At 27.5% G+C, this 11994-nt stretch overlaps 3 protein-coding genes across 4 annotated transcripts; 1 reads left to right on the forward strand and 2 right to left on the reverse strand.

Annotated features, from left to right (window-relative positions):
• The first annotated feature begins 6 nt into the window (after positions 1–6).
• On the forward strand, positions 7–1737 carry LOC111027608. The gene is made up of 4 exons (XM_022306007.1): positions 7–756; positions 837–941; positions 1021–1250; positions 1317–1737. The coding sequence occupies exons 1-4, from the start codon at positions 702–704 to the stop codon at positions 1497–1499; spliced, it is 573 nt and encodes a 190-aa protein (XP_022161699.1). The 5' UTR covers positions 7–701; the 3' UTR covers positions 1500–1737.
• Positions 1738–5082: 3345 nt separating this feature from the next.
• On the reverse strand, positions 5083–6496 carry LOC111027606. Its single transcript, XM_022306004.1, has one exon. The coding sequence runs from the start codon at positions 6469–6471 to the stop codon at positions 5338–5340; it is 1134 nt and encodes a 377-aa protein (XP_022161696.1). The 5' UTR covers positions 6472–6496; the 3' UTR covers positions 5083–5337.
• Positions 6497–7865: 1369 nt separating this feature from the next.
• Positions 7866–11934, reverse strand: LOC111027607. 2 transcript variants are annotated; one of them, XM_022306006.1, is made up of 3 exons: positions 9914–11934; positions 9252–9847; positions 7866–8699 (listed from the first exon to the last, which is right to left on the reverse strand). In XM_022306006.1, exons 2-3 carry the CDS (start codon positions 9807–9809, stop codon positions 8670–8672), a joined length of 588 nt encoding a protein of 195 aa, XP_022161698.1. In that variant the 5' UTR covers positions 9810–9847; positions 9914–11934; the 3' UTR covers positions 7866–8669. The 2 variants fall into 2 exon arrangements, with proteins under 2 accessions (XP_022161698.1, XP_022161697.1); XM_022306005.1 differs by having other exon boundaries at positions 9252–11934.
• Between the last annotated feature and the right edge of the window lie 60 nt (positions 11935–11994).

Consider the following 11994-nt stretch of genomic DNA (forward strand, 5'->3'; position numbering starts at 1 on the left):
TTACAGTTAGTTATATACTATATATTTTAAATGGTGACATTAAAACAGTTTTAAATCCCACGGATATTCGTTTTCTTACTAACAGATTGAGTTATTTTATTTATTAGTAAAATATTAGTATCCGTTAATCTAAAACTGTTTTAGAATTTTAGATCATCATATAAATGTAGTACCTAAGAGCAGAGTGACAAGTAAGTAGTAACTAGTAACTAGTAAGTAATTTATTGATGAGTATGCAACAAATTTAATATTTATAGCACAATTACAATTTACAACTGTAAATTGAAAATTTGAAAATTATAATCTATGATAATCATTAATTATCAAAACAATTCGTTTGCGATCACGGATTTAGATACTATCACAGATATATAAAAATACTAGATAGCCGACTTCTATAGTACATACACAGATATATAAAATTTTTTATATATCTGTGGATTGTGATTAACTCCGTTATCATAATATATTGATTACACAACTATTGAACAGTGTAGCCTTAGAATATATTACATATTTTACATTAATATGTTTTATTCAAAATCTTCAGAATGAATGTGTCAAGCCCGCCAGCAATGAGTTCAAAAAACATTAAGAGGACACTGTCTACATTCTACAAAATATTTTTTGTCATAGGTATACCTAGGTTTTTTAAAAATGTCTATCTTTGCTAATGTTGTACAGATGATAGTGAGGATGATATGTTTGAGCCAGCGTACCACTCAACGGAAAAAATAAATAAAACAAATCATATTGGTAACAATTAGTTTTAGTTAATACAATTCTTATTTGGTAAGTTACATAGTTTTTTTTTAATTTCTATATATTTTGCTTAGGTTGTACAGATAATAGTGACAAAGATATAGTTGAGCTGAATATTTTAGCAAGAGAAATATCTCAAGATGAAAGATCCCAAGACGAAACGACTTCTAATGATACAGGTAAATTAATTTTTATGGTAAACCTGGGTATTGTAAAATAATATGTACCTACCTAATAACTTAAAATCAATATTTTTAGTAAATTTATCAACTATTGCAAACCTACTGCAAAAACAGTTCAAAGCAACACTATACACTAATTGTTTACTTGAACAATTATTACAATCCAATAATCAAACTGTCCAACCAGCTAGCTTAAGTATTCAGGAAAAATTTCGAAGCAGGTTCCACAATTTGCCACTTAATTCCTTAGAAGATGTTGTTGAAATGGAAAATAAGTTGAAAGATCCTGCATCACAGCATTTAATGGTAATTTTTTATTTATAATTATTAATTCAAACTTAATCTTTTTATTAATTGCTTTTATAATTTTAGAAAAATCGCTTAAGACAATGTGGGTGCCGAAATAGTATACAAGAAACTGTCACTACTATATTAAGAACAGTAATGAGTGATACATGTGCTCAATATTATAACTTTGATGGAAAGAACAATGCAAAGAATCCATTTAAAGAATTGACTCTTAATTCTATAATAATAGGGATAATCACTGAGTGATAATAATCTATACATATTATACTTATCCAAAAATTATTTTTTATATATTCTTTTTCGTTTTGTTAACTATTAGATGTTGTTTTAAATTTCCATACCGATGCAACTGAGCATGATGTCAAAACAAAAATCAGAAATTGGTTAAGATTAGCTTCGACAAGAATTTCAAATAAAATAATTCGCCAGACTCTTAAACAAAAAAACATTACGTAAACTTTAACCATACCACTTAAACCTTTTATTTAACCATAACCATAATATTTTTCATTATTTAATATATAATATATAATATATATATATATAATTTAATTATATTATTTAATGATAACAATTTCTATTAATTATTCTTAATGAACGTAATTATGATTACAAATTATTTTAATGTATAGAAATATATACTATTTAATAGGACCCATTAAAGCTGTAATACCAAATTATTTTACTAAGTTCCTAATTTTGTGATTGATTATTAAATTATTTATATTCTAAGCTTTTTGCAAAGTATTTTTAATTGTTTGATAGAGATGATTGTTATTATTGTATTTATAAAATATATGTTAACAAATTGACTAAAATGTATGTCATATTTAAATTATAAGTATTATTTTAAGTAGTATGTTTACATATTTTTTTAGATTATAATGTATGTTTTAATTTATTATTTTTTGTTCTATTTAATATAACTAAAAACAATAATATATAATATATAATGGAGTATTTTTTATCAATTATGGTATGTCTACTTAAAATGTTAATTAATGTCTATGGATAGATGTTATAAAAGAGTTGAATTTGATCTACTACATGATATATGATAGATACTTTAATTGGATCTTCAAATAGACTAAAAAAGTGGCGCATATAGACTAATCTTAGACTTATCATAGACATCTACATTTACATCACAATATGTATGTCTTACGTCTATGATGGATTGGTATATTAGACCTCTAATATACGTTAGTGTTTGCTGGGTAGCTACTAGCTACACCACTAGTCACTACACCAGTACCTATGCATTGCCACTTGGCTCCGTCTTAGTGACTTACAAACGGATAACATAGCAAATTGTAATTTCTGAATAATCCATTCAACTCTGCTTTATTTTATGTCAGAGTGAATTAACGTATTATTAAATTTATTGTTGATCTATTATTCCAGTCCTTCTAAGTACTCATTATTATTTATTATAGCAATATAGCCTATACCTTATAATATATTAAAACTTGACTTAATTTAAATGCATTTTGAATCTAGTTGAAATGTACTAATGTACATTAATTGTACCTATGATTTAAATGTGCTTAGCAAAAAATAAAAAATAAACCAATTATAGTAGGCACCTATTGCAAATAAGATAAAAAAAAAATAACAACATAATATTATGAAAGCATTTTAGTTTACCATCATTATAAAATATTTTGAATTCAATTTTGAAAATTATTAAAAATCATGATGTTAAGTGCGTAAGTATGGAAGGGAAATTTTAATATAACTAAGTAACGATGAATTTTTTAGGTAGTTTACAAAATACATATAAATATAAATCCCTTTTAAGATTTGTAGGTATAAAACCGCATTGTATATTATATCACCAATTTCTCATGTTTCTGTGCATATCTTTCAATACATATTTTCATTTTAAAATAGACAATATACAGTTAGCTTAGATTCTTTAGAACGAATAAATAATATAAAAACCACACATTTTCATGATTATCTAACATTTTTTCCCCATTCAAACACAAAAATTACTAAATATTTTTATTTTTATTCAAAATTAATTATGAAAAATTATGTTTCACTTTTAAAAACGTGAGTAACTTTATCAAATATACTAGAATACTAAATTTAATATAAATTGTAAATTTTTTTCAATCGAGTTGATCGAAAGAATTCCGCATGGATAAGTCATATTATGTACCTAGTTATAATTACTATTGTTTTGATTAAATGTACTGTATCATGTATATTTACCCGTACTACCGATGACCGATGCATCATCTATTCAGATTTAAAGCCAGTGTTTAACATGGAAAATCTTTAAAAATGTTGTATACTTATTACAACATAGTTAGTATAACATAAATACACAATACCATTTAATAATTAAAAATATGCAAAAATACATAAACCATGTTTTTGGTAAAAGTGTAAGTTTGCTCTAAATGTACTAAGTCACAAAGATGATATATTAAACACTAGGTAGTGGATACTACAGCAATATATTTCTTCGAGAATTGGATGTGTAATAAGCTAATAAATAAAGAAATTGAACAGCGGCAATACATTTTTCTTACAGTCAAATAAGTACTAAATGTATGAAGTATGAATCTCTAATACCCATAATATATAGCAATATATTGTATTTGGTAATCGGATAGGCAATAAACATACAATTGAACGTTAGCAATAGATTTTTGGTAATCGGGTAGGCAATAAACACACAATTGAACGTTAGCAATAGATTTTCAGGATTAAGGTAGGCAACTTTGTATACAAATTGACGATTAGCAATAGATTTTGGGAACCCTTGAATTCTCTTATCAAATATTGCTAGCGGACCGTACATGTAAATTGTAATTGTGCTATAAATATTAAATTTGTTGCATACTCATCAATAAATTACTTACTAGTTACTAGTTACTACTTACTTGTCACTCTGCTCTTAGGTACTACATTTATATGATGATCTAAAATTCTAAAACAGTTTTAGATTAACGGATACTAATATTTTACTAATAAATAAAATAACTCAATCTGTTAGTAAGAAAACGAATATCAGTGGGATTTAAAACTGTTTTAATGTCACCATTTAAAATATATAGTATATAACTAACTGTAATACAACAATGATTTTTCTTGTTTTTATTAGCCATAATTCATAATATGATAGTTTTTTTTTTATTAACTACCAAAGTTCGATAAAAAAACACATAATTCAACACATCATCATAAGAAGAACATTCTATAAAGGTAATCATAAACTGTGATATTACCAATTAACTAATTCAGATTTTATGTATAGCATTGTTCAAAGAATATTATTTTTATTAATTTTTTACTACTGCCAAAAGACGTATAAATTCACAAGTTCAATGAATATATGGAAGAGGAAATATTTAAATAATGTTAGTTCCAGTATAGCTGTTAAGCGCAAAAATCATCTTTTGATTTTGATGTGTAATAATAAGGACATAAGATACTAAAGTCTAATATATGCTGTAAGTGATTATAATTTTTAATTTATCATGTATTGTATATAATCTAAATCCTTAATGAATTACAATTTATATTATTTAAAATAAAGTGCTTATTTATCATGTATTTTAGGTGGATAAACAATTACCATGTTGGATCGCTGAAGTATTTTGATATTCTTTGATTTTAGTCATTGCGCATTAGTTGTACTGCAAAATTATTATCCTAAGTGTTTGATTATTTGTTTACCGTCATATTGGATGTGAAAGGTTGAAATAAAAAATGTACGAATGAAGTGTCCCAATTCTATCTAAAAATGGTTATCATAATTACTGTAGTTGATGATAGATAATAAAATATAATTTTTTTTTTTTTAATTTTTAGATTGGATGGCAAGTTAAATCTGGTTTTATAAGTCTTATACAAATTATATGTTGATAGTTAGTAATGCAAGTTTAATGAATATTATTCTATTCTGAAATTCACAATTTAACAGATTTCCACACCACCTTAGCATTGTTTTCAACAAAACTGGAGGTACTGTATTTTGGCGCGTTATTTTTAAAGTGGTTTCCCAACATAGGCCTACTCCACTGATTTTTTTAATTGCACTAACTTTTTTAATTTACTCACTAATACTTTATAAACTTTTTGTATTGGATACGCACAAAACACATTCAAAATTATCGTCACAACCTGACGTTTGTCCTACATTTGACAAACATTGTAGTACTATCCATCTGTTACATGTATCGCATTGCACCCAATCGATATTTTCTTTTTTTATCTCTTTGTGTTTTTTATCCGTACGCCCACAATACAAACAAATATCTCTCATGAAATCAGATTTTTCCAACAAAAGATCTTTTAACATCTCTCTGTATAACATTGGGTTGAAGTCTTGTTTGAAATTAATGTTTTCAATCTTATTTTTCATGATACACTCTGCATAGTACAACACATAAACTCCACAGTTATAACTATCGGTTTGTTTAGGATAGTTAGAAAATATTTGAAAATTCATTTCTGGCCATATATTTCCTTCCTCTCCATAAATATGATTTTTTTTCAGTTCACCGAGTATAGTCACAAAATTATGTCTACATTTGTTATATTCTATAGTTTCAAATGGGTCCAAAAAATAGAACTTATGATTTCCAAAATCTGCTAACACTAACACCCAGTGGTTACCATTTACATGTAATGGCATTACAAGTAAACTGTCTTTTAGAACAACTATTGTTTCCAAATTTGAAATTTTTTTTGAATGATCATTATTTAAATGACCTGATACATCACAGCTCAATATTTTTATTTCATTCTTGTGCTCGCCATACGTCTCTCTCAATACACCCAGTGCTATATCAATAACAAAATTACTCAACCACATTTTATTTATACTTTCAGGTGTATACGTTGATAGTGTGTCAAAGTCACCAAATAATAACTCATGAAACTGAGTAATGTCTTTAACACTGTTATAAATGCCCACTACATAATCCAATTGTTTTCTGTTTTTCTTCAAAATAGAACCATAATAATTTTTATCCTTTGGTAATCTATTTCCATATAAATCTATTTTGCACCGCAGACCGTCTACTGGAGATTTGTAGCTTTTTATAGAATTAAAAGATTCTGATAATGTTCTAGTATTTGGAGTTACAATTTTGTCATAAGTTTTTATGAAATCAAATGAGAGCATGTTTACATTTGGTGTCACACAAATCACATCATCTATAACGTTTTTAATTGGTGACGAATGGTTCATAACCATCCGTGGCTTTAGTTGCTTTGAAGCAGCTTTTTAAATGACCCCTGAAGTAGAAACCAGTTTTTTTCTTTCTAGGTCCCCAATGTTCTTTTTCCTCGTTGTCATCAGATGATGACGAAATCAAATTGATAAATGATGTATTTTCTTTTTTTGCAGTTTTTTTTTGTTTATTTTGAACTGCAGGAAGAGCACAATATTATTTGATGGTATATCTAGCAGAACTTCTTTACATTTACTCAATATAATACTCCTAGTCAATTGAACAAATCTTCCACATTTCATGCGCCGGCACTTTTTGTGTGTTTTTAAATCTCCAAACCAACTCTCTGCTGGAGCATTGCTTGCTCTGTCCGTTGACCCAAATACTTTGAACCGCATCACACCTGTCCACATTGGAATCACTGGAATGATAGACCCCATGATATCGTTGTGAAATTCAATGCTATACAATGGATTTTGTTCATAGCTGCCACACATGTTTAATATTTCTTTTACCTGAACGACTATATTTTCAAACCGGGACAAAAACTTGGATTCTTTATACCGGTAAAATGTCTTAGCATCTCTTGTTTGTTCATCTAATGTAACATTTTTTTGTTTTGTGATTAGATCATCAACTAGACTACTTGGATTTTCATCGTTGAGCTGCTTCAAGGTCTCCATGGCATCATCCACATATACAGACTTGCCGGGCGACAACAACACCGTTGTAACTGCAGTGAACCATTTGTCCAGACATTCCGTGGTAGTTATGTTGAAAGCTGGAGAGATACACGCAGTTGCCAAGCATGCCAAAGAGCCATTAGTCATCTGCTTTCCATTTCCTTTATAATATTTATGAGCATCGTCAGAGATATTTTTGATTAAATGACAACAACAAAGACTTATCAGTGCGTTGCAATTAAATATTTTCCCCTCATACATGAACTCATAACATTTATTCAAATATTCTACGACTTCATTACATTCGTTAAATGCTCTCACAAACCCTTTTAGTATTGCTGCTGAAAAGTCACTGACAATGTGTGCCATGAACTTTATACCACACTGATGTTCATAGAATCTTAGAAACTCCACTAGCCAATTTGTTATCGCACTAGCAGTTTGTGTAGTCGATAGATATTCGGCTATTGGAATTATCCTCTTATTGCACACGATGACAGCCGCATAATACAACAGTATTTTTTCTTTTGTTTTTCCTGTTTTGAATAGTGTTGGATCTCTTGTAGTTTCTCTCACCACCCCGCCAGTCGCATCTACATGAATCGTAATACATTTTATTTTTCTTAAAACGTTAACTTGATCTTGACTAAATAAATAAGTTTCAAAATCTTTCTCTTTCGGGTCGGATACATATTGAATAAATTATGAACAATTATCTTTCAATAAATGCATAACAACCCTGTCGTCAGCTGCCCTATCATCAAGACTCTTTTGCTCGTGAGACACCTTATAATATACACGATCAGACCTAATGTTACACAAGTTAAAACGCTTTAGATTACTAGGAGATGCTTTTAAAATATATTTTTGACGTAAACTCATCGGTGGGCAGTACTTTGACATTTGTTTTTGTATTTGTCGATTTTTTCCTTTCAAGAATGTAGTCAGTTTACCATAGTGGCTGTAATTGTGACTGTTACTCAGAACTGTTATTCGTGCAGAAAAATCTTTTGATTTTTTCTCCACCACAAGTTTAAACTGCTTACAAGATTCATGTCGACATATACCATAACATGTTAAACCTTTCTTGGTAATATTTTTATTCTAGATAGTCAATACACAAGAGTTATTTACAGTTTCAAATTTTTCACGTAACAAATCGTTTATTTCATTTGAACAAACATTATTTTTTTCCATTGAGTTATCAACTATGTGCTTAAATTCTTCATCAAGTAAACTAATAATTCATTCCACAAAATTACACTTTTTGTAACACAATACATTTTTCATTTTATTGAATGACCTTACTTATAAGGGATATACATTATTTGAGTTCTTTGGCAACGCTTTAAGATCTGCTTCTGGTGTGTTACAAACAGAGATAGATTTAAATCTCTTTTCTGGGGTAAACAAATCTCCAGTAAATGAAACATTTGATCTACGCTTAGGGGTGGTTAACATTTCCTCATTGACATTGATTGCTTTAATCGAAACCTTATTGTTATTATGGCCATTTTCTTCTGGTTTGTTACAAACAATTATAGAGCCATACAACATATATGGGGTATAAAAGTCATCTTCAGTATAGGACATATTGAATTTACATTTAGGAGTGGTAAACCTTTCCTAAGTGACATTAATTTATTCAATTTCATAACATCCATTATCCTCGATTGGTAAAGAAGTGTCAAAGCTATGTCTATCAATTTCAAATTCATTTTCTTTTATCAAATCTATGTCCATATTATCAACATTTACCAATTCATAAACATTTTCTTTTTGTGTATAACCATGTGTATCCCACACATTTTTTGAGTCCTCAGGTAAATCATCCATATCTGCTTTTGGTGTATTACTTATTTCTATTGATTTAGACCTCTTTACAGAAGAAAACAACTTCTCAGCCATGACAATAACTGATTTCCTCTTAGGAGTGGTAAACAATTCCTCATTGATATTAATGAATTCAATAGAAATGGTATTTTTTTTTGACCAATTTCTTCCCTTGTATTAGAGCAATCATCTTCAATTTGAATAGGAATACTAAGCAAACCTGGGTTACAATTAATGGCATTGTGTTCTTTGATTTAAAGAACATTTTCTATCAGATCAATATCCCACTCATCTACAATTAAATCAGATGTATTATTGTTTTCTTTTTGAGGAGAACCTTCGATTAACAATTTTCTCTTTACACACACTGTAGTACTCTCATTTAGTTCATTTACTTGACCTAACATAGTAGTTTCTTTTTGAGATAATTCTTTAGGACTACCAGAAATTTCATTTTCTTGAAAACTCTCTTGACAACGCTGAAATATTCTGTGTTGATTTTTACGGCTACAATTCATTTTTAACATTTTACAAATAGAGTTAACAACCTCTGTTTGATAAGTACAAAAATCATTTTTTGAATAACCATTGTCTTGGAGTATATTATGGAAGTGTAACTTATCATCTGAATTACTAACTAAAAATTTTCTCAGAGCTGAATTAGGATTATTCAATGCCATAACTAAATTTTTTTTTTTAGCTTTTTTGCAATTGTCTTTCTTTAATATTACAATACAAATGTCACTTATCGCCTCATTAGAAACACTTATGTTGCCAAATTCCAATGTAGGATATTTTTGTTGAATGAAATTGGCTATTTTTCCCACGTTTTTTAATACACTCATTTTAAAATTTAATTTACTTTAACTTTTATAATAGGAGCCTTACTCGACTACTTATAAATAGTCAAATGTATCCTTATATTACTACTTGATATTATAGTAGGAGCCTTACTCGACTACTTATAAATAGTCAAATGTATCCTTATATTACTACTTGATATTATAGTAGGAGCCTTACTCGACTACTTATAAATAGTCAAATGTATCCTTATATTACTACTTGATATTATAGTAGGAGCCTTACTCGACTACTTATAAATAGTCAAATGTATCCTTATATTACTACTTGATATTATAGTAGGAGCCTTACTCGACTACTTATAAATAGTCAAATGTATCCTTATATTACTACTTGATATTATAGTAGGAGCCTTACTCGACTACTTATCAACAGCCAAATGTATTCTTATATTACTACTTGATATTATAGTAGGAGCCTTACTCAACTACTTATGAATATCTTTTATTATAAAATCTATACTTAATCAACAGATTTTTGAACCTAATTAATAATAAAATAGTTTTTAATATTAGTATATTATGTATTATGTATTTAAATTTATTAAAAGGATTAAAATGAATTATACAGCAGTAGCCAGTAATACTTTTGAAATGATTTTTTAAAAGCAGAATGATTTTTCAATTATGTGGTTTTTTTTTATTATAATTTTTTTTGTGTATGTATATTGTTGTGAATTAAAATATATACAGTGTGTTCGCCAATTTAGGGAGCACTGAATTTCCCGGATGGATTATATTGGAATAAAACAATTTTTTTTTTGCAAGTTAGTTGTATATAAATATATATTTTTAGATAAATTTCAAATTTTTAACCCTCGTGGTACACACATGAGCAATACAACTGTATTTTTTCAAATAGCAACCGGTATTTTCGATACTAAATTCGGATAGACTGAAAGTTTTTGAGTCATTTTAACATATAATGACAAACATGGCTCTAAAACCAAAATTCACTGAATAAGAGCCATTTTAATTTTGATAAATCATAAATTTTTATCATTCATAAAAATGCATGAAGCATTTATAGTTATTTATTATTATTGGTTACTTTTTGAATATTTTTACACGCTATAAACAAGATTAACATAATTTAACTTATAATTACCTAATACAAAATTATTTGAATAACTGTGCCAATTAAGATTATCTTATCATTTAAAACCTTTATATTTTTTTAAATAACTGTTGTAATCGATTTTTATTGATGATTGAATGGTTAGAAAATACTGGTTGTTATTTAAAAAAATACAGTTGTATTGCGCATGTGCATACCACAATGGTTAAAAATTTGAAATTTATCTAAAAATGTGTATTTATATACTACTAACTTGTAAAATAAAAATTGTTTTATTCCAATATAATCCAGTTGAAAAATTCAGTGTTCCCTAAATTGTTGAACACGCTGTATATAGCTTTGTATTGTTAATATAAATGTATTTGTATACATGTATCATGTATGTTGTACACTAATATTATGTGAAATGGGTAGTTTAAATGTTTAAAACGTCACGCGATGTTTGTTAGATAATTTGTCATAAAGCTTTTAAATAATATTACTAAATATTATAATACATTTTTGAGAAAACCATTAACCAAATTAAAAGTTCCATCCATCATATTTGTGTAATATCAATTTAACACAAAATTGAAAAAATTATTCATTTAATTTGTTTACATATTGTTATATTTCATTTATTTATTAGGCAGCTAAAGATTTTGGATTCTGAGCAAAGGCATAAATGTTTGATTTAACAATAATATGATTTATAGAGAAACAATGTTTAGATCTTCAACTTTGATTTTACAGGTTGCTATAGGCCTATTTCAAAAATAAATAAATAAATAAATTTAATAATGTAAACATAATGTATCTAAATACAAATTTAAAAAGGGTTGGTAAGTGGGTGTCGCTCTGCTGTACAGTATGTTACTAGTGAGTCACTGTAAAGGATTGTATTAAATTTGAATCCAATGATATAATATCATTGTATAAGAAAATCGATTCTGGGCGAAGAGGGTCAGTCAGCCTACCTATGATATTACTAAGTATATTTGATGCTATTATTGTGAATAAAGTTATTAATATATTATAACCTATTTACGTGGAACCTTGTTTTAAATTTTCAATCCTTAGCAATAAAAGTTATTTTATAAATTTATATTTTAT

Source organism: Myzus persicae, unplaced genomic scaffold (assembly GCF_001856785.1).
Source record: "Myzus persicae strain clone G006 unplaced genomic scaffold, MPER_G0061.0, whole genome shotgun sequence".
NCBI classification, from domain to species: Eukaryota; Metazoa; Arthropoda; class Insecta; order Hemiptera; family Aphididae; genus Myzus; species Myzus persicae.

What these genes read in the sequence shown, in the direction of transcription:
- LOC111027608 (XM_022306007.1), top strand. Translation starts at nt 702, where the DNA reads ATGTTTGAGCCAGCGTACCACTCAACGGAAAAAATAAATAAAACAAAT. An exon ending in AACGACTTCTAATGATACAG is followed by an intron (nt 942 to 1,020) that starts GTAAATTAATTT and finishes CAATATTTTTAG; the next exon opens with TAAATTTATCAACTATTGCA. An exon ending in CTGCATCACAGCATTTAATG is followed by an intron (nt 1,251 to 1,316) that starts GTAATTTTTTAT and finishes TTATAATTTTAG; the next exon opens with AAAAATCGCTTAAGACAATG.
- LOC111027606 (XM_022306004.1), bottom strand. Translation starts at nt 6,471, where the DNA reads ATGGTTATGAACCATTCGTCACCAATTAAAAACGTTATAGATGATGTG.
- LOC111027607 (XM_022306006.1), bottom strand. Translation starts at nt 9,809, where the DNA reads ATGAGTGTATTAAAAAACGTGGGAAAAATAGCCAATTTCATTCAACAA. An exon ending in CTGATTTAATTGTAGATGAG is followed by an intron (nt 8,700 to 9,251) that starts TGGGATATTGAT and finishes AAGATGACTTTT; the next exon opens with ATACCCCATATATGTTGTAT.